The 25,264-nt window shown below is 53.2% G+C and overlaps 1 protein-coding gene across 1 annotated transcript in view; it reads right to left on the minus strand.

Annotated features, from left to right (window-relative positions):
- Positions 1-21,797, minus strand: part of PPP2R2B (protein phosphatase 2 regulatory subunit Bbeta) — a 39,478-nt gene extending 17,681 nt beyond the window's left edge. Inside the window, exon 1 of the mRNA XM_050979791.1 lies at positions 21,688-21,797. Within this exon, the coding sequence (XP_050835748.1) occupies positions 21,688-21,757 (70 nt within the window). The 5' untranslated portion in view covers positions 21,758-21,797. The remainder of the gene's footprint in view (positions 1-21,687) is intronic.
- Positions 21,798-25,264: the final 3,467 nt, after the last annotated feature.

Consider the following 25,264-nt stretch of genomic DNA (forward strand, 5'->3'; position numbering starts at 1 on the left):
ACCCCTCTCCTTCTGCCCACCAGGGCAGGGGCCTGCCTGTGGCATCCCTGCTCCTGGAGCATCCCAAGCATCCTGCCCTCCTCCAAAGCTTTCCCCGCTCCTGGCACATCCCATCTGCTCCAGCTGCAGCAGCAGCTCCTGGTCCTGCCTGTCCTGGTGGGGAGGCCACAGACAGCACACCTGTCCCAGCACCTGTGCCAGGAGCACGTGGCCCCAGTGGACACAGGGTGATGCCCCTGGCCACAGCAGTGCAGCCACTCTGGTGGCAGGGAGGAAGAAACCCTGGGCAAGGCCATGGAGCTGAGGGGACAAGGAACTGGCATCCAAGTCCCACAGAGCAGGGCTGGGTACGACGTGCAGGGCAGTGTGGGGAGCCTGGGCCATCCATCCTGCCCCAAACTGTGTGGTCCACAGCAGGGGGGTGTGAGGTGGGAGGGCAGAGGACAGCAGAGGTTAAACTGCAATCTAATGGCATGCAAAATCACATGTGAGTGATTGGCATTGATTATCCCCTGCTGAGGTGAATCATAGCCTGGGAAACTGAAATCAATTCCACTGCATTAAGCCCAGTAAGGATCTGGAGCATCAGCAAAATGCCCTGAAACACCACAGCTTGCTGACACCACCAAGTGAAGCACAGCAAGCCATGGCATGGCACGGCATGGCACGGGATGGCACAGCATGGCACGGGATGGCACAGCATGGCAAGGCATGGCAAGGCACCTGCCCAACCCCTTCATCCCAGTCAGGCCAGGGCTGTGGGGAGGGAGGGGTGGGCTCAGTGGAAAAGCACCATGCCTGGGGAGCTCCCAGCCTGGGGCAGGCCCGTCCCTCTGCCCAGCATGACTCCTGTTCCTGCAGGGATGGGCCTGGGGTCCTGGCTCACACGGGACCCCCCAGCAGCTCAGAGAGGCCTGGACCCTGCTGAGCTCTCCTGTTCAGCTCCTCATCACAACAACATGATGCTGCAGAGCTACCAACAGCTGCTCCTCTTCCCCAAAATGGAATAACACTCCTAGATTGAACAGCTAAAAATACTGGCACATTCCAAATTTCTCTGCCCTTGTTACAGCAAAGAGGAATTTCGTGCTACCCAACCTAGACATAAGAAACTCCCATCTGGCAGCAGCCCTTGTGTCACCCAGCGTCCCCCACCAAACCCAAGCACCATTCCAGAATGCCAGCCTGCAAGGGTGTGAGTTTACATCACTCCACCATCCTGGGCAGGTGTAATTTACTGGAACTGCTGGAGAGGAGAGTTCAGGAGGAAATAACATCAGGGAAGGGTTCAGCACAGAAACTCCCAGGGAGCAGAGGCTCTCAGGGCCCCAGGTGCCCAGGGCAAGGACATGAAAGGAGTGGGGCAAGTGCTGCTCCAGAGCCCAGTGCACCAGCAGAGACCATGCATGGGTTGGGTCATGGAGGAGCAGAATGAGGGAAGGGGAAGGGGAAGGGGAAGGGGAAGGGGAAGGGGAAGGGGAAGGGGAAGGGGAAGGGGAAGGGGAGCTTTCAGACACAGCCACAACTCAGCCCATCTGAGCAGGTGAACAGAGGGAAGCAGAGCAGCAGAGCTGCCTTTGGCCCAGCTGCCCTGGTCCCTGCCCCACCCAGCACCCATGCCTGCCCACCAGTCCTGGTGGGTCCTGGGTATGCACACAACACAAAACTCTTCTATCTGCATCAAGGTGCACAACTCATTAGCTCTTGGATTAATGGCAATTTTTAATTGGTCAGGCTACGAAGGCCTTATTAAGCTGTTACACATCACACCTGTGGTGGCAGAACAGCATGTAAATCAGGACAATTAGCCCAGGACCCAGGGATCTCTCTGCCAGTGCAAATAACCCTGACTTTGTGAGGAAAACCAGTAGCTGCTCCAGGGTGCCCCAGAACACCCTGCTGCCAGGAGACCCAAGCAGCCCCACCAGTCAGCCCCAACACAGCCCAGCTCTGGGTGGGTGGGAGAGGTTCTCAGGTGCTACCTCAGTGAACAGTCCAGGCTGTGGCAGGACAGACCCTCTGCACGTACACCTGAGATAACCACAAACCATGGTCTACAGAGCACAGCAACTTCTTTTAAGAAATCACAGAATATTCTGAGTTGGAAGGGATCTGCAAGGATCACTGAGTCCATCACGCACGTGTGTGTCCCATAGAGAGACTGGACTCACAACTGGCATTATTTGCACCATGCTCTAACCAACAGAGCTAATCTTAGGGGCTTAAAAGCAAACTGACTGAGAGCTGGGCAGTTACTGAAACCCAGTTTCCTGAATTATTTTTTTCTCTATTTACTATTCTTTTCCACATTATTCATCTGCACACACACACAGGCACATCAGGGCAGCCCTCTGTGACTCCCCGGTGTTCCCAGGGCTGGGGTCAGAGCACAGCCCTGGGGCAGTGACCCAGGCTGGCAGCAGCCTGCCCTCCTGCACCCCCAGCCCTGTGCTGGGCTGCTCCCCACACTCACTGCCTGGGCTGGCTCACGCTGCCAGAGCATTCCAGGCAACCCATCCGACTGCTCTGTCCCTTGGCTCACGGCAGGATTTAGCTGCCATCCCTGTGCCAAGAGGCTTAGCTGCACAGCAGACACAACCTCCTCAAAATGGCTGATTTGGGCTCAGGAAAAGGGATGGAAAATCCAAGTCCATCTGCAAAATACACCCTTAAAAAAATGAGACTTTGTAAAAAGCAGCTGAGCATTGATCAAGTCCTCCACCCTTTCCACATTAAAACCTTTAAAAACTCCAATGATTTCTGCCACAGAACTGTCTGGGCACTTCTCATGCTTGGGCATAAAGGCATAAGCAACCCAAAAAGTGGCCTGGTTCCAAAATACCTTCTGAAAACCTATGATTTCCAGGGACATCACTGGTTGCTGAAAACCTGAACATCTGACACAGGAAGATGCTCACAGATGGTAACAATACTGAGCTCTTACTATTTACAAGACCTTTATCTGCAGCAGGAACACAAAAGGTGCTTTTCCCAGAAGGTGAGCTGTGCTGAGCACTGCAGCACCAGGTCTGGCCCTCAGCACACGCCCGTGTCCTGGGGATGTTGCCTTGCAGAGCCAGGGGGCTCTCAGAGCACAGCCCTGCCTTGGGCTCTCAGGAGGAGGGGTCGGGGTGCAGACACCAGCCTGGATGCCTTCCAACACACTTCATGTGCCACGCAGTCTGTCTTTCTGGTCATCTTGCTGCAGCCATCTGTTAGCTGATCAGCAAAAACTATTGACTGATGGAAAATTTTAATTAGAAGTACCCAAATGTCAGCTAAGTGAATAAAATTCAGAAGCAGCGATCTCTGCTCTCACGTAGAGCAGCTATTTTCAGCTTACAACCCAATTTTGTTACCATCTTGCTCTGATGTCATTCTCTGTCACATTATTCCAGTTTGGTGCCCCTGGAACAAGCCCTTGGCTGAACATGGGAGGCACAACATGCACCTGCTGCGACAGGAGCTTCTCACAGAAACCTGGCCCTGCGTTCCACAGAGGATCACAAAGCACACTGGAGACCCCAGGGAGGGGGGCCCGTGGGCCAGCCTGGGCACAGGGTGGCTGAGTGAGCTGCCTGCAGGTGGGTCAGCCTGGGAGGCAGCACCAGGGCAGAAACCCAGCTGGGTCAGTGGTGAGACACGATGGGTCTGGCACATGAAGGGGAATGGGGGAAGGCAAGTGGGAAATGTGCTGATGGAACAGGAACACCTTCTGCATGGGAAACTGACCCTTCTGTGCCACAATCCACCTCTGCAGTGAGACCCCCAGCACCACGCCCATCAGAGTGGTGGCATTTGAAAAATGTTCTTAATGCTCCAATTCCAGTTCTACAGGAAAGCAAACACACCAACACTGTGCAGACAGTCCCTGTTGCACAGATTTGAATTTAATCAGCCAAAGATGGCTTAATCCAGCATCTGGGGCTGAGCTAAGATGGCAGCACAATGGGACTGGGGCAGGCAGTGCCACCCAGATCACTGGGCTGTGCCACCCCCCCTCAGCAGCCATGTCTGGGCAGACAGGATATTTCAAACTGACATCAGCCACCTCAGTGCTCCCCCAGCAGCATTTCCCCTGCCTCTGTCCCAGCAAGTCCCAGAGCTCATAGACCCCCTCTCTGGGAGGTGGCATGGCCTGTCAGCACTCCCCATTGCCCTCCTGGTGCCTTCAGGAGCCAGTGCCACTCAGGGTCCTCCCTTGGGATGTGCCCCTTTCCCAGAGAGCCAAAGATGCCCGTGGCAGGTGGCCACTGCCAGGTTCTGCCTCCACATCTGGCTCGATGCCTCTGCCTGCCACTGCCAGCCCTCCTTGCTGGGGCACAGACCCTTCACAAGGCTCTGCAAGAGCTCACAGGAACCCAGAGCCCTGCTTGGGGCCAGACCACAGCACATGCTTGATCTGCTCCCTCTAAAACTCAGCACACACTAAATTTCCTGCCGACTTTAACATTCCTTCCCGTGGAAGACAGATGTCTGTGCCATCATTTTCAATCTGCTCCTGGAAGAGCTTGTCTCAAGACATTTTCCTTGCAGTATTTTAATTAAACTTTCTTTCTTTCAATTTAGTTGGGTTCATTAAGTGATGTCCTGAGCCACTGAAATGAATTGCTTAAAAGTGATTTGTGCAGCAGCTTGAAGGAGCAGATTGCAGCTATAAATGAGCCTGTCTGGACTTTACAAGTTTTGCCCCTTGGGGTGCAGAAAGCACCCAAATGCCTCAAGTGCCTGGGGAAGGCCCAAGGTCTCGGTGGGTGAGGCAGCATTCCTGGCTCCTGCTGGTAAGTTACAGAGAGTGGAAAGCACTTGTTTATAAACTGCAAGTGTAAGTAACAAATATTTCTGCTTGAAAAATAACAGATTTCATATATACAGCTATCTATAGTGGAAACAAACCCCTTGTTTGTTACAGGGAATAAATTCTGGGATGCTAGAGGCTTCCAAATAGAAGCATGGACAGTCACTAGGTCCAGTGAAAACCCTCTTCCCATCAGATGGGATTTAATTACGTTGATTCTGACAGAGAATTAAAAGTCTTTGCTGGAAGCTCTTTTTCTGGTGTCAGGGCTGTATCACTGAAGCTAAACATGGTGCTTCCCCAGGCAGGATGAGTGGAAAATATTTTTGACAAAAACTGTTGGGCTGAGATAATCTTGACATTGTTCATCCACCACAGTTCAGGGACCAGAGCGGGAGCTGAACCTGACTAATCCCAGCAAGGCCTTATCATCAACTCAGCCATACCCCAAAATCAGCTAGAGTGCACGGGAAAGGGATTAGTCTGTCCTAAACAGGTGGCAAACACGGAGACAAGCGCAGAGGCACACGGAGGCCAGGCAGGGCAGGAAGCTGTCACCTGCCCAGAGATGGCAGCTCCACCAGCAGCCCCACGGCCAGAGCAGCACTCTCTGGAACACCCAGCTCTCAGGCCACCAAGGCTCCTCTCCTACTGAGCAGTTTGTGATTCTGCCACCAATCTGCTGTCACAGGCTCTGACTGGTTCTGGTTCAAGTGATTGCCTGCCCAGCCTCACTGCCCATGTCCATGGGGAACGGGGGCTCTCGGATTTGTCCTGGAGCTCAGCAGCTCCCAGCAGGCTGCAGCATCAGGCAGGGGACACAGCTAGCACAGGACAGCACTTTGAATAAAGCTCTGGTTAGTTGTGAAGATTGTGACTCCACTTTAATTACAGGTGAATGGTGTGACACCAAGGCATAACAGTCCTGAACACAAGGCTGTTACTGACAAGAGAGGAGTGGAGTGAGTGTGAGAATTACCTGGATGCAGCAGGAGAAGGGTTAGTGAGTGTTTCTGCAGCACACGTGGTCAACACCCAATAGACATAACTATACAACATCCAGCAACTTCCACTGAAAAGCTGCAGTGATAAACAGCATGCTGTCTCACAGACCTCACCCTCTGAAAATGAGGTGAGAGCTGGGTACTTCTTCTCTTTTCCTCCCCCTGTTGTCAGTGAGAAAGCAGGTTACTGGATGTTACCTGACATTAGGCAACACTGCTTCTACACGCCATCCATGGTCTGGCTGACACTTATCCAAAGATAAGGCTCTGGGCTTCCCTCTCTCTGCTCCTGCCTGCTGGGGCTCACCAGGAGAGAATCACATTGTTTGAGTGAGGCTGTAGAGCAGATCTCAGCTGCCTCAGTCACACACAGCTTTAGCTCAGAGCTCCCCACCCAAACACAGCCTCACCCAACTCACATCAACCTCCGGGGACTCCGAATGTCACTGCCAGCCCAGCCAGGCCTCTGCAAGCCTGGTGGTGTCCTGGAACACTGAAGGGTTTGGGACAACCTCTGCCACAGAGAGGGGTCAGTTCCATGGCCATGGCACCAGTACCACGGTCACACCCCCTGGGGCACACGGAGCAGCGTCCCCACCCTGCCCTTGACACCAGCTCACCGTGGAGCAGCAGTTCCAGCAGTTCCACAGGTGACGTGCTGCCCCTGCAACATCCTCCTCACACAGGTACAGCCAGCATCAGCCACGGCTGTGTGGCCTCCACCACGCAGGGAAGGGAGAGCTGGGGAATATGAGCTGGTCTCGCATCCCAGAGCAGCACTTGGGGCAGGTCAGTCACTGCCACTGCCACTGTCACTGCCCATCACGAGGCAGTGCTTCATCCCAGGGATGGGGAGCGCTGCCCAGGGCACAAGGAGCAGCATCACTTGTGCAGAACAGCCACCACAGCAGGAGCAGCTGTGGGATGCTCAATGCCACCACAGTCCCTGCCCCTATGCCCAGATGTGTGCTGGGGGTAAGGGTGTGAATTTTAACAGTTCTGCTGGAAAGCTGCTTCCCATTCTGATAGAAATCTAGGCATTATTTAATTCAGAACAGAAAACAAGCTGCACTGTGGGCTGTGAGCAAGTTTGGGCTTCATTCAGAAGGGGAAAAAGTGAAAATACTAATTAACCCCAGTTGTTGGAAGAACGCCCTGCAGAAACATTATTCAGAATGGGTCACAAATCATAAAATAATAATAATAAAAAAGCCACAATGCTCTGGGGACATTAAGCGATTACAGAGAGTTGTTATTTGGCTGATTTTCACACTTCATTAGCATGTGCATAATTTAACAAGTGAACGTGCTGAGGGCTGGCAGCACATAAGAGCCACTTTCTTGAGACACGAACTGCAAATTGGGACACCACAGTTAGGGGGTTTGTTTTAAATCATGAGGGAAGAGCAACAGACATCAATTCCAGGCCTTCAGCAGAAGAAATGGATGTTCAGGGACCACAGGCCAAGCAGACAGGTGCTATGGGAAGGTAGCTGCCCCCTTGGACACGGCCCAGAGAGCCCAGCTTCACATGGCTGGGAGCCACCTCAAAGCCATTTAACACAGAATTAGGTAAATCTGCATACAACCAACTGAGTGAATCTGTGACCTCCTCCTGCTCCCACTTGTCTGGCACTCACCACAGAGCAGTGGGGACGGCACTGCAGCAGAGGGTGGACAGACTTTGGGAGTTACCATCAGAACAGGCAACCTTCCAGCACACTGATTTCCCTTCCAGCAGGGAGGAAGGAGGGCAGGAAACAAAAGGGATTTATCAGTACCGAGATGGCCATGTCACATGGAAGGGGCAAAGCCAGGACAAAGCAGGGGCCAGGGGCCCCAGGCTGCTGCCAGCCCTCCTTCAGGCCACGGAGGCTGAGAGCCCACGGGCTTCCCACCCAGTGGCTGTGAGACTGGGGGACTGCAGGCTCCACAGCCACCAGCCATGGACAAGGACACCCTGGGCCAGCAGCAGGACACGTGCTGTCCCCTGCAGGGCTCCCTCAGCACCTGGCAGGGCTGGGCAGGCATGGCAAGCACAGGTGAGCAGCACAAGGAGACCTGGGAGCTCAAGGCAAAGGGATGGTTCACACGAGAGAGAGACAAGACTTTTGCAAGAAAATAAAAAAATCTCTTGCTCCTTTTCCCCACAGTATGTGGCATCCACATCTCTAACCACTGCTCCAGATTGTAATTTCCCCATATTTTAACAGAGATTCTGTTTATGAAACTGCAAGAGGATTTAGTACTTATGAGGTCTGGGAGATGTTTCTTTATATGATTAACTGACCACAGGCCATTTGTTTTACAACAAAGAGGTTCAATGGTCCATGCACACTGATTTATTCAGCCCCCATCTAATGCAGTGGCTGACATCTTCCTGGTACCCATATCTGCACAATGATGGGAGGAGTGCAGACCATGAGAGCCTCTGCCCAGTGCTCTGCATGCCAGTCCATCAGCTGGGGCAGACCTGATGGGCAGGAACCCCAGATACTGGTGGGGGAACCCTACTGCACACCAGGTTTCACAGTGAAGCAGGCCAGGGTTCTGCTTCCGAGTTCTCCCTAACACTCCCCTCACCGGGGCATGGCTGCATGTTTCACCCACATTTCTGATTTCAGATACAATATCTGCTGCAAAGATAAGGGTTATTACAAAATAAACCATGGGAATTGACATTAGCCCAGTCCTTTTGGGCACCACTGACACTGTTTGCTGATGAAATCCTGCTGCACTGAAACAGGGTGTGAGAACTGGCAAGTGGATTTCGCTCTGAATAGAAGTGGAACTGACAAATGTACTGTAATTGTCCAAATTGAACAGCTGATGGCAAGTACCTGGCACCCTCCTGGTACCACAAACTTTCTCCCCAGAAGCACTCCTGCATTCCAGGAAAGGATGCTGGAAAAGTTACCTTCCTTCTGAATTTGGCTCTTAATAATTGAACAAGAAATGATATGGCCACAGAAGAAGTCTGAGTTTCTCCATCCAATGGAACACAGCAATGCCTGTTTGGCACTGAATGTTGTTTTGTTTTTGCTGTACATAAATAATGAGGAGTGAGGATGCAGTACTTTGAAGCTGAACTTCGGAGTATGAGCAAAGCTACAGTGAGAGTAATAAATTATGCAAAACTGTTTGTGCTTGGAATGTTAATGTTTCAAGATGATGCAAACAGGCACTTTTTAAACCTCTTCTAAAAACCCAAAGAAGCCTTGGGACCAAACCATATGGTTTAAGTCAGTGGCCTATAGCAAGCTTAATGCTTCTGCCAGCCAGCAAGGATTTGGGCAATTAGTTTATTAATGTGTTTGTGTAAACAAAGAGAAAAAAGTTGGGGAAAGTCTCATCCATTTCTCTCTGCCAAACTTACTGAGCATCAGCAAACAGAGAAAATGCAAATCTAAAAAACTTTAAAACCCAACAAAGCCCCAGCCAGCCCAACACCCTGACAAGGAGAACTGGTGATCCCATCACATACCCAGGGCTCAGTGGTGTCTTACCAGAGTCAGGAGGAATGGGCAAAATGGTCCCTTCCAACCTCAGGAGTCTATGGAACCTCAAGCAGAAAACCACCATGTCACTTATAGTTCATTATTATATATCCCTGACTCAGGACAAGGAATATCTAATTATCCCAATTGCTTCTGCTTTGGGAATGGGCCCTTGGATAAAGGTGCCTATAAACAGCAGCATTTCTGCCTGCTCAGGCTGCGGGTCAGGTTTTATATGCTCTGAGAAGATTAACTTTATTCTTAGTGAAGAATTTAATTACAGGAAGCGATTAGCCAAGTGCTCCCAGTCAATACAGCTGCAGCACAAGCCGTGCAGGAGTGGGCACCTTTGCTCCTGTGCAGGAAGTCCAGAAACACTGACATTATTGCAAAGCCATTTGGGTTTTAAGTGACACCAGCCAGACCTGGATCTCCACAGGCCAATTACAACATGCTGACTTAAGCAACATTCAGCAGGGCTGGGAAACCAATAAAAAGACAGCAGGAGACTGAAAGTCCGTTTTAAAATGCAGGAATACATCAGTTTATAGGCTTGTTTTCTAATTGCAACACTGCGAAAATCAATGGCTTTTGAAAAGTAGAAGAAACAGAGAAAACTGCTTTCAAACTCTGCTAGTCAGAAAACAGCACTTGCTGATAAATGTAACTGTTTTCTCTGTCTTTTGGAGGACAGGACAAAAGGATGCCTTGAATATTTGCCATCTCCTGTAACCCTTTCCACTGCATGTTAATAACTGCAGCTATTCACTAAGCAAGAAAACTCTGTAATTAAATATACCTAAAATAGCCTTCCAGCCTCCAAATAGCACTGCCAAGGGCTAACAAAGGCTAAGTCCAGCAAGCCAGCCCAGCTGCATGTGAGCAGGCTGACAGGGGAGGCAGCGATGGTGGGAGCACACAGAGTGTGCACTGAGCACCCAGCGGGGACAGCTCTCCAGGATGATATCATGGTGCATTTTTCTACTGCTAATTACCACCCACACCTCCTCCCAGGCCTGCACGTGCACGGAGAAGGGACTGTCTGGACCCTCTACTCATGAGACCCCCAGCCCAGCAGCTGCTGCCCTGAGCCTGACACACAGGTTTCCCAGGGCGTTGCTTTCATGTGAAGGCCTGAGAGTGCATATGCAGAGGAAAAAACCCTTTTTCTGGCAAACCCTAGTCCTCTGATTTCATCACCTCATCAATAACTTTGCACATTGTCAGAAACAGATGGCAGGGGAAGAAAGAGGTTTGGTGAAGCAGCAGCTATCAGGAGATCAAGAACAAAGTGCCTCCCAAGTCTGGAATTGTGCTGTATACTGGTACCTCAAACCAGGGCACGGCTCCTCCCTGGAGCAGGAAAATCACTCCCAGCCAGGGAAGTGAAGAGCACATATTCCACCAGCGCTGTGGGACAAAGCACTGCAAAGCAGAGCTGGTGCCCTGTTTGGAGAGGAGGGCTGGCACTGGCCATGCCCACTGCAGTGGGCACTCCCTGGGTCAAGCCACAGCATAAAACACCAAAGAAGTCGGGCAAGAAGCGAATGCTGAGCCAGGGCAAGACACCCGGCCTGACACGACAGATACTTCCTGCACATGGGAACGTGAGCATTCCTGATGAGATGTGTCCCTCCAGAACACACCAGGCACGGTAAAATGAGTCTGAAAACAGCCTCACAGCTTCCTTTCTCAAGAGAAAGCAGAGCCCTCTTAATTAAAGAAACAAAGCCTTTAAGAATAGTACTCCAAAGCCCCTCTGGCTGGCCAGGCTGCTGGGGTCCCTGGCAAAGGCAAACACACCAGACATGAGCACAATTTGGAGCAATTTCTGGCAGTTCTGTGCAGGATCTTTCCTCCTGCGTTGGAAGGAGGGCTCTGGCTCACCCTGCTCCACTCTCCTGCTGCTCCCACATCAGCAGGCCCATGGCTGGACCCGCTTGCCCCATGAGAAGCTGGGGAGCTGGGAAGGGGCAGGGATGAGTGCAAGAAAAAGGCAAGAGTCACGACTCCAAGCCCAGCAGGCAGAAGGTTCACTGGAGGTGGTGACAAGATGTGTGTGTGTGTGTGCAGCCGAGCACACAGGCATGCACAGCGGAGACACAGCTGCCCACTGCCACGTGGGCTCTTCCATTCACAGCTGCTCAGCCCTGAGAAAAGGGGTCCCCAAAACGCCTGTGAACATTCCTCTGTCCTGCTGCCTCCTTCCACAGGTAGGATAGCCCACCAGAAAGGGGGAGATGGCATCTGCCTGCCTGAGAGAGAGCCTTGGTGCAGAGAGGAGCCCTTGCACTGGGGCTGGGTTTGGCTGTTCAAGGAGCTGGTAGGACAGGTGGTAAGTCAAAGACCTCAAAAGACAACATCCTTCTGCAACACAGACATGTAGAACCACAGTCCTCCCGTCCCTGTGAAGCACGCAGGACACTGGGATCCCAGAGCCAGAGATGACAGGGACAGGGTCTCACACCTGTATTTAGCAGACAAAGCACTGTGGCTGTGTCCATCATCAGCCAGGGCAAGGGAACATGTGGGTTGGGATCTACAGGCCATGACACTCCCAGACAACCTTCACATGGAAACTGACAGCAGCATTTGGCCCTGAGAGCCCAACTTAGAGCAGGGCTAATTGTATTAAGGACCACACAGTGTATTGCTTTATTTGTAATGAGTTTTAGGCTTCAGAAGCCGAGAATCCCATCTGCAAGAACAGACTGTTGCAGGATTCATCTATTAATAGCCACTGGTACACACTTCCAGCTGAGGGACACAAGGAGGGAGGAGACAACCAGATGGAGATAATGCATTAGGGTGACACAAAGCCAAAAAAAGGATGATCCACTTCCCCACATCCTCACACACATCTCAGGCTTGCAGCAGGGAGCAAATCAAGTGTCACATGTGATTAACTCATAAACATCCTAATTAGAAAGTTCTTATATTCGATCAAATGTCCAAATATGACAAGACTTCAGTGTCCTCCCCAGAGCCCCATGCAAACGAGGAAACAGGGCAGACTCCAGCTCCAGCTTCAAAGCAAGACCCATGCCCAGCTGGCATCTGTTTGATCCTGTTTATGAAGTGCTCTGAGAGCTGCTAGTGGAGGTGTGTTGGAGGAGAACCAAGAGCTGCTCTTCTCCCTTCTAGGCTACACCCAGATGGAATTCCCAAGCGCCTGGCTCAGGCTGACCTCCAAACCAGCCTGTCAGCAGAAACTGTTGCCACTGATAGCAACGATGAGGGACTCTGACCATCTAAAGATCCATGGGAGACATGGATCTGGCCTCACGGTCACCAGAAACAGCCCCAGCTAGAGGAAATCTCTGCACAGCATCATCTTCACAATCTTGGGTGAATTTGACCTTTTAGTGCCACAGGTACTGATCTCTGGCTTTGTTTTTATGCCCAGTGTTTTTCTGCCTGATGACTTCCATCAAAAAGCCGAACACCCTGTTATAGCTGGAGTTGCTCCTTCAGTAACACCTCACTGCTGCACCTTGCAGGGCTCCTAATGAAAAACCTTACATCAAGTTGCCAAATGACAGTGTGCATAGCCAGGTCTCTGCTGCAGGAGAGCTTGTGCTGAGCTCCACAGGGGCAGAGGGGCTTCCCTCGGGTACCTCTGGGTGCCAGCAGCACGACAGCCCACCAGCACTGGGTTTGCTCCATCACCATAACACACTTGCTAGCAGGAGTCCAGAGGCTGCCCACAGTGGCTGTGCCTCCAGCCCCCGGCCCATCCCCTGGCTGCTTTCCACTCAACACAAAGAGCACAGCAGAAGCACAGCTCACAGCCCAGAGCATGGCTGAGCAAAGCCAGCAAAGCTCCTGGGACTCACAGCCATCACCAGGGGCAGGCAGGGTCCCAACACTGCAGGGCTCCAGCCGTGGCCTACAGATGGAAATCGTGCTGGGTCTGGTGGCTGCACAAACCCCCAGACCAGAGCCCTCACCTAAGGCCAGGGTGGAGAAGCACCATCACCAAAACTTAGCCAAAACTCAACAGTTTGTCACTGCTGAGAGGTGCAGGTCCCTGTTTGCTCTGGTGCCTTCAAAGAGAGCGATTCTGTAGAAGGAAACTGCTGCAGAGACGCTTGTGAAGATTCTGGTGGGACTCTGGCTTCTGCCAAGAAATCAGGGAAAGAACCAGCCTGCCCCTGGATCCCTGCATGACTCGTATCCTCCAGCTGAGAGCGTTACCCGAACAGATCTTCCCAAGCAGAGGCAATCACAGGCAGACATCTGGCACACCATTGCTGCTAGCCAGAAATGTTCAATGGGGAACCAGTTACAAAGCAACACTGCTCACGCTGTTATTATAATTAAGAATCTGTCAGCCTGCTGAAACGAAGGCCAAGTTTATTTAGGGATTGTGAGGGAGGGCTCTCCAAAACAGCCTCTCTAATTCTCTCTCTTCCATTCCCCAGATCCCACAGAGATGCATGTTTCCATGTTTCCATTGCTCCAACCTTGCCAGCTGAGGTTGGAGCAACCTCCACCAGTGCTGACATCCAACCTCCAGCAGCAGACCCCATCTAGGGTCCCCCTAGTCATTATAGGGATTTCCAGTGGAACTAGGAGCAGCAGGCATGTCCCATCCACAGGCAGGTGCAGGTGGGTGAGCTGCCTCTGGTGCTCCTCCTGCCTCAAGGGGCCATGCCATGCACCTCACCTTCAGGACAGTACCTCAGGGATCTGCAGAGAGGGGGGATCCCAGGGAAGCAAAGCTTGTTTGCTTGGGACTCCATGCTGGCTGAACAGCCTCCCACCTGCACATCTGGACACTGCAGGTCTCCAGGCACCTTTCAAAGGGCTCCAGTGCCCCTGGAGCACCAGGCCTGGGATGGGCACTCTTCCTGGCAGCAGGTGAGTGCAGGAGCTGCCCCACAAACACGCAAGAGCAAACACCTAGTGATGTGCACAGTGTACCTGTGTGAGTTTAATGTAGGAGCCAGGTGTCAAACAAGCTACAGCCTCCCCAACACTGGTCAACATCCAGCACCATCAGTCTGAGCTCTGTGGTGAGACAGATTTAAGGGCTGCTGCCCCTGCACTCTGTGACCTGGGCCCCTTCTCGCTCACGACAAGGGAAGGGATCTGCCACCCCTGCTCCCCAGCTGCCAGGCTGCTGCAGGAATGGGCAGTCAGGCACTGCACATGGTGTTTGGTCAATGCCTGCCACTCCTCAGGGAAGCTGCTGCTCCCCAGGCTCCAACCACCTTGCCTTCACTCACAGAGCTAACAAAGGCAATGCCAGGAAATGCCAGATAACTCGGCACCAGGGCTGCACTGCTCATTTCAGGGCTGCCTGGTGACACAGAGGTACACAGACAGGGGCCCAAGCACTGCCCCCAGCTCTGCCAAGGCAGTCGGGGCAGCACCACCACTGTAACACAGCTGCAGCAAGCAGGGGACACCCAGAACATCGGTCTGGAGCTGGCTGACCATCACTGGGCACTCCTGTGTCACAGCATTGCTCCATCCCCAACAGCAGCCAGGGTGCCAGGGCAGGGTGAGAGCAGGGCAGGACCACAAGGGCTCTGACTGTGGAGCCACACCAGCTCAGGTCACACGTCAAATCACAACTGAGACACATCTCTCTTGCCATGAGCTCGCTATCAGCTGATGAGGACCCAGGTACCAAGAATGAAAACACCAAGATGAAACTTTAAAAATGCATTGGTCTTCCAAAGTCTACAACACCTTGAAAGCGAGCACATTTAGGGAGCCCTGCTTGTGTGGCTGTGTTGGGCTGGGTTCACTGAAGCCACAGCTGAACCAGGAGCCATTTCAGGGTTCAGCACTTGCCCCACTCTTGCACATCTCAGCGAGCTCGTTATCAGCATTTGGAGAGGTCCAGCTTTAATACCCCTTGCACTAAAATGAGTTGCAGATGAAACCAGGCAGTCAACAGAATTTTTAAATTAAACTACAAAATTATTTAAAATCCCCTTTGAGGACGTTATCACAGGGTTAACACCCACTCTTGGCTTCAGATAATACAGCAGCAATAAATGGTAATGTGCTCTATGAAACATGATTTATTTTTGCTGAGCAGGCTTGGTATTATAAATCTCAGCACTCTTAATATTTAAAGTTGTTATTCTAATGACAAAATAGACATGAGGGAGATAACAGTCTTTATCTCCATTAATGTTTTATTGTTGTTCAGAGAATATGAATATGGACTGATCCAAGCATAGGAAAATCACAGCAATTTGTTTGCACATTGGGGAAGCTGAGATAATGGTTATGTTTTATGACCACACCAGGGAATCAGCTGAAATGCAGGACACAGCAGATCAAAATGAGGGATTAATCGGCTGCTTTGGTTTCTGGTTTATATTCCAGTTACATTTCCATTCCCAGGACCTGCCTTAGCATGACATTAGAAGAGGTGGTCCAAGAGCAGACTCGTGGCACCCGAGGAAGTGAGGAAACAGGCTGTGGGGGAGACAAAAAGGCTGCACAACAGTTCTGTGCAACGCAGACAAGCAGCACTGCCAGGGGGGCAGGACCCTTCTGGGTATTCAGCTGCCTGGAAGCCACTCTGCTCTCCCTGAGCCCGGCTGCCGGGTCCCTGCAGCTTCCTGTGGTCACAGCACAGAGCTCCTGACCTGCCTGGCACTTCCCAAGTGCACCTCAGAGAACCACAACACCCTCTGTAAGCTCAACCTGAAACCCTGAGCTGGAGCTGCAGTGAGGGCTGTGCTGCTGGAGGCTTAGGCAGATAAAAGCTGAAAACGAAAACAACAGAAACCCCAGAAAACCACACAGCCACCTGCCCCATCCCAGGACCCCCTGGGTCAGACAGGGCAACCCTTTCCCTCAAGAAATCCGGTGCATAATGCCTCAGCAAAAAACATCAACCAAACATCAATTGCTGCCCTCAAAGAGGACATTGACTCCAACAGCTCAATCACACCTTTTCTGGGAGGATGGCAGGGAGGTGAGCTGGGGACAGCACTCCTGACAGCACACAAACAACACAACAATGTGCACACATCTGGCCCCCAGTGCCCAGGTGTTGGAGCAGGTGGCCACGGTGGCATCTCACCCTTCCCCAGAGCGCTGGGGTCAGGCCCAGGCCAGTCCCAGGTTCGCTGTGCCTCAGCTGCCCCTCTGCAGGGCAGGGAAAGCGCCAGCTGCCCAAGTGATGGGATTTTGGGAGGGCTGCAAAGAGCTCAGGTGCCACTGCCCAGGGCTGCCAGCTGCCCTGCCGTCACAGCAGCTCTGCACAGGGATGCTGAGGTCAGAACGCTGGGGGTCTTTTGGTCAGCTCCCGCAGAGTGGCTGTACAGCACCCGCACCAGCTGCCCGGAGCCCCGGTACGTGTCTGGGCTGCCTGGGCACTCCCCAGCGTGCCCAGAGCCCGGGGTGCCCCCTGGCAGTGCCCGGAGCCCCGGTAGGTGCCCCGGCGCTCCCCCCCGCGCTGCCCGAGCCCCGGGGCAGCCCTGCCCGCAGCTGGGGCTTTGTGCCGGCTCAGCACATCGCAGCGAGCGCCGCACAGCCGCCGTGGGGAGGAGCAGCGAGAAGCAGCCGCTATTTTTAAGCTGCCTGATCAGCATCCTGCCCGGCCAACACGCCTCGGCCCCGCTGCGTGCGCGGCTCAGCCGAGCTCACCTCCGCAGCAGCCGACACGCACCTCTCACCGCGGTGTGAGAGGCACCCGCTCAGGCAGCAGCGCTTCCGAGTGATCCGGCAGCTGGCACGCATATTCTCAAAGGATTTTTTCCACAAGCATTTATTCCCCCAGCCAATCGCTAAGAAGCAAGTCTGGACTCAATAATCTTGGAGGTCTTTTTCAACCTTAATGATTCTATGATTCTAAGCCTGCCGGCAGGGGTACACCTCTGCTCCAGCTTGCAGAGTTAGGGAAGCTGATGATTACCTTGTCTGCCACGGCACTAAGCCCTCCCACCTACTGACCTTCCACAGGCACCAGATCTCACCAGCTCTTTTGGGAGGAGGCGTCAGGGGTTTGGCACAGCCCTGCAGACTCCTGCTCCCACAAGCAGAAGCAATCTGCTCCTGTGGGTCAGATGAGGAGGGCATCCCATCCTGCATCCTGTCTCCAACAGACAACAGCTGATACACAAACAGCAACCAGCAACGTTTCCACTAATATTCTCCTACCCTCTGCAATGTTCTGGGGGCTCATCAGCCAGAGGTGGTCTCTCTACATTTAGTAAATCTTGACCACTCCACCAAGGCCCTCAGTTCCATTTCAAAACCTGATGATGGGGCAGTCCTGGCTGGCACCCCAAGGATCACCTGCAAGCACCCACAGCATAGCTCGGGGTCCTGGGCTTGAGGGCCTGACCAGTGCTGGGTTCTGCCCTGCTGCAGCTGCAGACCCCACAGCAGCAGGGACCAGGGTAACTCCAGGTCGTAAGGCCAGACCCCTCCAGGTGCTTTGGTGCCTGCTGGTAGTGACCCAGCTTTCCCCAGCACTGGAGAGGCAACAGCTTGGTTCTTGCACAGAATTGAGGGGACAGAGACAGATGCAAGCCATCAGCAGTGACCAGGCACCCTCCTCACAGTCCATCTGCAGTGGGTCAGTCACATCATTACCTGCTCCCAGTCCTCTCAGTAATCTCTAGATTACAGAGTCCCTAGGCACGTCTCTGCTCTCATTAATCTGTAGATTAAAGCATCCCCAAATCGGCTTTGATGCAGAGCACTGCAAACAGTTGAGTTATGCTGTGCTTCTGCAGAGATCCTATGTGAGACAGAATAAGGGACGGACCCACGTGTCTGTGGGTCCTTCCCACCTGGGGGAGCACAGGCTCAGAAACAGGAAGGGATGTCTAAACACAGTACACGTGTATAAATAAAAAGCAGAAAGGATGTGACTGTGTTTCGTAACCAAAGTACTCATGTGACAAAACAACTTCACAGAGGTTCCCGGATTAATTAAATCTCAACCCAGATGATCTCCAAAAAACAACCTGCATCGTTTGCAACAACAGAAATACCCAACAGCTCTTGCCCTAATCCAGCACTGGGAAATGTTTCACTTGGTGCTTTCCTTGAGACTACCTGCAGATTTTTAAAAAAGCAACCACTGTTCCACAGAGAGCTCGAGGCAAACTTCCTTGGCATCAGGGCCCCTTCCTGCAGCACCATGGCAGGGCAGGGATACAGGTAGGATGGGAATGACTGAGATGCTGACAAAGAGTTACAGAGGGAGTAACAAGATTAAAGCAGGAAAAGGAAATAAAGGCTTAGTGATAGATTTCACAACAGCAAAACCTACTCGGTTTGGGAAACACTCCCTCAGGAGATTAAAGACTTGCAGGGGCATTAGCCAGACCCAGGGAAAGGTGCAGGCAGCAGCCATGCAGTGGCCCAGGAGCGGCTGCAAGGTGTCATGACTGTCCTGCCAGGATCAGCCCTGGCACACCCCCAAGGCCATGCAGCTCCAGCAGGGTCAGCCCCGTGCCTGCCGGGGAGAAGGTCCCTTGGCAGAGCCATTGGGAAACACGGACATCCCTCAGGGGGTGCCAGGATGGTCCCCAGAGGGGCCCCACACCATGGCCACGGGACATGAGCGCTCCCAAGGATCCTTCTCCAACACCACAACCACCTGGCCAGGCCACCTCCCCATGAAGGACCCTTAGGGCCACATCTCCAAAAAGCACAGCTGGAAATGGAAGCTGCACCAATGGTTGTTTGTATTCAAATGTCTCAATTTGTCCTACTTTTGGCGGGGCACTCAGCAGAATTGCCAATGAAGATAGATTGAAGCAAAACAACAAATCAAGCATATTTTCTGGACATTTTTCATGTGAGATCTGCTGTTCTGCAGCAGTACTCTGAGGTCTGAGCTGGCATTGCCCTGGAACCCACTCGCCCTGCTCCCTGTGCCCGGCAGACCTTGTGACCCAGCTGGGGACGTGGGCTGCACCTCAGCACCTCCCTGGCAACCAGAGTCGAATTAGTACAAGGGCCCCGTTTCTTCTCAGCAATACGCTGAGCTGCACGAGAACAAGGCATTCAAATGTGCACTTGTGAAATACCATCCTCACCCCACATTTGCATGAAAATACCAGACCTATTTAAGTGACAACGACACTTCACTAAATCAAATTACATAACCGGCTATTTCCCTCAGCTGACACACCAGAGACACCTTCATTTCCAAAGCAAGTCTGCACTTGCTGCACAGCATTTGGAAGGATTTTCTTCTTTTTAAACCAGATACCACAGCTTTTTAGGCATATGCTGCTTTCACATGTAGGAAAAAATAAAACTCAATTTTTTTATCTTAGTAGAATCTACCATTTCAAAGTGCAGTCATCCTCCTTCTAAGCAGAACCACCGCATGGAGTCAGGAGTTCTATACAGCACGAAGGGAAGAAAAACTCCCAGCTGATCCACAGCCATTAAATCCCCTCCTGCACTTCCCCCTGCCCTGCCGCCTTAGCAGGGATCACAGCAGCTGATTCGGTCATCTACGGCACAAATGCCTCTGTCTGTTTCATTTCCACTGAGAGAATTGCTGTGGTTCCCTAGTACGACGCACAAGGTCCTTCTGAAAATGCCAGCATACAGCCACAGACTACAGACAGACTGGATCTTACCACTGAAAATCCACAGCCTTCCCAGCTCACCGGCAGAAATCACTGCGGGCCCATCTCTACCCTCCACCCTTCCCCACCAGGAAACCTGAGCTCTCAGCAGGTCACAATAAGGTAGCTATAGCCTCATTTTACATTTGCTGGCTGTTGAAGCTGCCTTTCAGAATGCAGCAACAGCAAAATCATCCTTCAGCGAGCACAGCACATGGAGATGTGAGCCAGAGAGCTGGGAGGTTTGGGAGCTCAGTCCCATCCTGGCCACAGCACCCTCCTGGAAGCACCACACCACCCCTCCCAGCAGAAACGTCAGCGTGGTGTGGCCTCCACAGGTCCATCACTCAGCCCAGGGCAGGTCTGCCCACTCAGCTCCACCGTGCAGCAGCACCTGGCCCGGCAGCACGTCCTGCTGGACCCCAGGCCCTCAGGGTGAGACTCCCAAGCAGAGCAGCAGAGCCAGGGGTGCCCCAGGACAAGCCCTCCCCAGCACCTGGGGGCTGTCACACTGAACACTCGCATTCCAGCTACACACAAGCAACAAAAAAACCTGATTTCTTTGGCTCATCAGGTATTCAAAGCTTTCTATTACTATATCAAGCCAAAGATTTTCCACTAGATAAACCCTCCGTTAGCCATGTGACAAAATTCCCAAAGTCTGGCTTCCTCCAAGTCTCATGAGGATGACACAGTAAGTGAAAGCCTCTTTGGCTACTAATTAAGCTATGAATAAGCTGCTCAGACTCTGGTATGGAGTCTGGTTTTTGAAGCTCATTGAAGGAGTCAGTGCTACCAGAAAGGGTGGGGGTTCGGTTTTGCTTTACACCAGCTGCACTTTCCTCCTGAAGCCAGAGAGCAAAGGGAGGTTGTGGCAAAGCTGATGTGAAGTTGACAGCTCTTCAGCTACCAGGGAAGACAGCAGAGGCAACAGCAGCTCCATCCCCATCCCTCCTTCACCCCTCTCTGCTGGGGATGCCTTTGTGGTGGCTGCAGCAGCATGTGCAGGCTGAGCTCATGTTCTGATGCCTGAACCGAACATGGCCACACCATCTTCTCTGCTCTTGAGCTATTATGGGAAACCACTTTCAATGCACCATGAGCCTCACCAGGGCTGTGACATTATCCATGTGCAACAGCCTTGGCATCTCCTTTGCATCTGCAAAGCACCAGTCGGAATGCACTTCACTACACCTTCCCGAAGCAGCTTGTACTGAAAACAACCCCTAAACCACTGCTCCACTGACGAGATCTGCACCAGCGTCTGCCGTATTCCCGCACCCCACAGCGGCTTCAGCCACCTGCAGCACCGCGAACGCCCTCAGGGGCTGGGGAGCCCATCTGGAGCCGCGGCCGCCGCCCGCATCCCTCCGGCCCCGCGGACTGCGCTCCGGCGGGGAAGGGTTTGTCGGGGGGTCGGGACCCCCCTTTCTCCCGGAGCCGGAGGAGCGAAGGCGCAGGAGCTCCGGGAGGGGCCCGGCGGGGCTGGGGGCGGCTGCATCCCGAGCGCTGCGGCGGCGGCTCTCGGTGCCCCGGCTCAGCGCCCCCTCCCCGCCGGGGGACCGGCCCGGCCCCGGGGAGCCCACCCAGCGACACCGGCGCTGCTGAGTCACCGCAGCGGCTTCGCCGCGCCCGCACCGAACCCCCGGGGCCGCCGCCGTGGGGCCGGCCAGCCCGGGCCGGGGCAGCGGGGCCGGTCCCGGGACAGCCGCCGGGGAGGGCGCGGAGCGATGCGCGGCGGGGCGGGCGGGGGCCGGGGCCGCTGCGGGGCGGCCTCACCTGCTGCGGGCGGGCCGGGGGCTGCGGGCCGGGCTCACCTTCCGTGGCATAGCTGTGGTCGCGCAGGAAACTGCTGCTGATCTTGCGGGTCTCAGCGTCCTCCTCCATTGACGGCGGGCAGGCGGGCGCGGGGCGTCAGCAGCCGCAGCCGCGGATCCATCATCCCCCCCCGCGCCCTGCTCCGCGGCGGCGGCCGCCAAATGCGGCGGGGGGGGCGCAGGGGCGGCGGTGCCCGGTGGCTCCTCCCATACGGCACCGACCGGCACCGCGCGGGCGGGCGGAGCGCGGCGCAGCCCCAGCCCCGAAAACTGTCCTGCTCGGAGACGCTGCTCCCCGGGGATGCTCTCACCACGGGAGAGGCTCCTGCCCGGGAGGGATGCTCCTGCCACACGGGGATGCTCCTGCCCTGGGACGCGCCCTCCTGCCTGGGGATGTTGCTGCCCCGGGACGCTCCTGCCGCGGGATGCTGTCTTACGTGGTGGCACCCCTGCCCCAGGGACAGTCCTGACCGGGGATTGCTTCTTCCTGCCCGGGGCGTCACTGGCCCGGCTGGACACTCCTGTCCATGGGGAAGCTCCTGCAGCCTTCAGGCAGAGGGGCTGCTGCTCCCTGACCTGCCTGCCCGAACACAAGATCCCAGCCGAGGGCTGGCAGCCGACCGTTTTTGGCAGAGCCAGAGCATATGAAGCACACCCAGCACACCTGTGCTGCACAACCACAGCAGCACACCCAGCACACCTGTGCCACACAAGCACTGCACGTCCCTTGAGGAGTGTGTGGACACCCTCAGACGAGAGGCAAGAGAGAGAAATCTTGTTCCATCCATTGTGACCTTATGAGGAAAGGTGAATTCCCAGGCCCACAGCTGCCTGCCTCCCCAGGATGTTTTCTGACATGCTGTCACATAGAGGCTGATACAAGACATTGTAAAACTGCACCTTGGAAAACTCTGGCACTTCCCCATATGCATATAGAACTTCAGGATTTGTCAGTCAACCAAATCATGTCACAGGCCGCTCATTAATACAGGGATTACTAATGTGACAAGCCAGAAGCATTCATCAGACAGGCATAAACCTGAAGTCTCCATGCCCAAGCCTTCACTGAATTATACTGCAGTGTGATTCACTTGCCATAACCACCAGGCACATATTTTACTCAAGCAAACCCATTGTATTTGAGGCTGAGGTTGCTCTTGGCTGCAGTGGGTGGGAGCCACACGTTAGTGTGAATTTGCTCCCTGTGGAAAGGCACAGGACCTGGCCATGGCTTTCAGCACAGCACAGATATGCTGACCAAAGCTCTCCTGCAGGCCAAAGAGAGCCACAGCACTAACATCATGCTTTAGAAATAATTTTTATGTTGCTGGCAGCTCCTCATGCCTGCAACAGCCCAGGGTACCAGACTCCAGCACACCACAGGACTTGGAACTGCTGCTGGCTCTGGGGAAGTCAGCTGACACTGTGTGTGTGGAGCCCTGTCTGCCGAGGGAAGGAAAAGAGAGATGGACAGGAACGATTAAATCTGCACCACAACACTCTCCCCAGGAACTGGGGTCTCTCTGTCTGCAAGCTACACTCACCTGCAGGTGTCCTGTAAGAGGCAAAAGCAGCTTCAGACAAGAAAAATAAAGACAGATTTTGAATAAGCAATTGTTACCATATTACCTCCTCCCAGCAGACCCCAGATGCCAAACCTGAGGCCAAAGGCAATGCCCAGCTGAGCAACAAGGCCCTGCAATGCCCGTGAATATCATAAACACAACCAGTGACCTCCTTCCCTTCCTTTTCAGTAGACACCATCTTCAGTGTAGTTTCCTTTTAACAAGTGCCAAGTCCCTTCTCCTTTATTAAATAGCAAAAATCATCCCCCATTGTGCATGAACTATACTTAGGTATTCATAAGTTCTGCATAGTTTTTCAATACACTGTATCATTTAAACAGATCCAGAAGCTACCTGTTTGTTATGCAACACACATAGGAGCTGCATCATGAAATCCATTTATTCTCAGCTTTTTAAAGTCCAGGAACAAGCCTTTACAATAACTAAAAGCATTAGCTGTCCTAAGCAGGAATCCATTTGCAGATTAAATTTGCCAAAGGTCGGCTTGTAGCTGTCACAGTTTCCCAAACCCCCAGGTGTCTGCCATGTTCTGTACTTTGACATCTCCTGAAGAGCCAGGACACTTTCCACTCCAATGATTTTTGCTTCAATTAGAGAGGCTGAAGAGTTCCATGCTCAGCTTTCTGTGGGATCTAAACAGTGTGTGAAGAATAATTGAATCAAACTTCCAATTTTATGCTCAGTACAGAACTTCCTTCACAGCACTTATTTTACTCTCCCATCCATGAGCACTAAATCTATTTTCCTAATTACTCTTTGAACAATACCCTCATCATTTAACCATTAAATATAGATAACAGAATTTCTTTTAAACCTGTAAGAATTATTATCTTTTGGTTGACTGATGGTTAGCTCAGTGTCCTCAGTGGGGCACTAGCTCTCTGGACAGTGCCAGAGGTCAGGCTGTGGGCAGAAGCACTGGGGACAGAACCTGCCCATGGCACAGGACAGGGCTGGCAGTGCCAGAGGTCAGGCTGTGGGCAGAAGCACTGGGGGCAGAACCTGCCCATGGCACAGGACAGGGCTGGCAGTGCCAGAGGTCAGGCTGTGGGCAGAAGCACTGGGGGCAGAACCTGCCCATGGCACAGGGACAGGGCTGGAAGTGAGAGCCCCAGGGTCCTGAGCTCTGCCTGCCACAGGTGTGAGCAGCACAGAGACCTGAAGCTGCACGTAGGCACTGCCTCCCCCTGTCTGTCCATTCCCCTGGGTGGAACATCCCCCTGTCCCAGGGTGGGACAGAAAACTGCTCCTGGAATGGACATACTCTCACTCTGCAGCATCCCAGCCTTGTAGACTGATCAAACTATGGACCAACACAGGTGCTGCACGTCCACCTGCACTGACCAGGCCAGAGATGCTTTAACTAAAAACCCATTTCTGCTAAGGAAGGGAAACCAGCCTTTCATGACACACCTCAACATCTCATATCAGAGCCAGCCCCTGATCTTTGATCTGGGTGAAGGTCATGGCACACAATTAGTATTCTGAGAACGAGAGCACTAAAAGCCCTTGTACAATTTCTCCTGTCATGTCCAGTGCTCCAAGTCCTTCAGCTCACAGATTCCAGTAGAGACAGCACTTTAGCTTCACAAACCTGAAGAGCTAACTATGCAGCAAAAATGGGGTAATTATACTCCTGTTCTCCACATATCATTTGTGTCAGCCACCTGGGCTGGTGGCTGGCTGGCCCATATTTAAGGGACAACTCCAAAGGGAAAAAGCTGTCTCAGAGCAGAGCCCCCTGTGCTGCACACCCTGCAGGAACCCAGAGCTTCTCACCATCCCCCGTGCTGAGCACATCCAACCCCACAGGCCCTGGGATGGCCAGAGACACAGACACCAGGTCAGGGATCTTGGTCTGCAGAGCACCACAGATGGCTGAGTCCTTCACATTCACAGCCAGTTTATAAATACTGGCCCAGAGAGACTGATGCTCCTGTCTTCCAGCCTAGGCAGCCTGGGCATGGCTCAGGAAGGGCACCAGCCAGCAA

Source organism: Serinus canaria, chromosome 13 (genome assembly GCF_022539315.1).
Source record: "Serinus canaria isolate serCan28SL12 chromosome 13, serCan2020, whole genome shotgun sequence".
Classification (NCBI taxonomy): Eukaryota; Metazoa; Chordata; class Aves; order Passeriformes; family Fringillidae; genus Serinus; species Serinus canaria.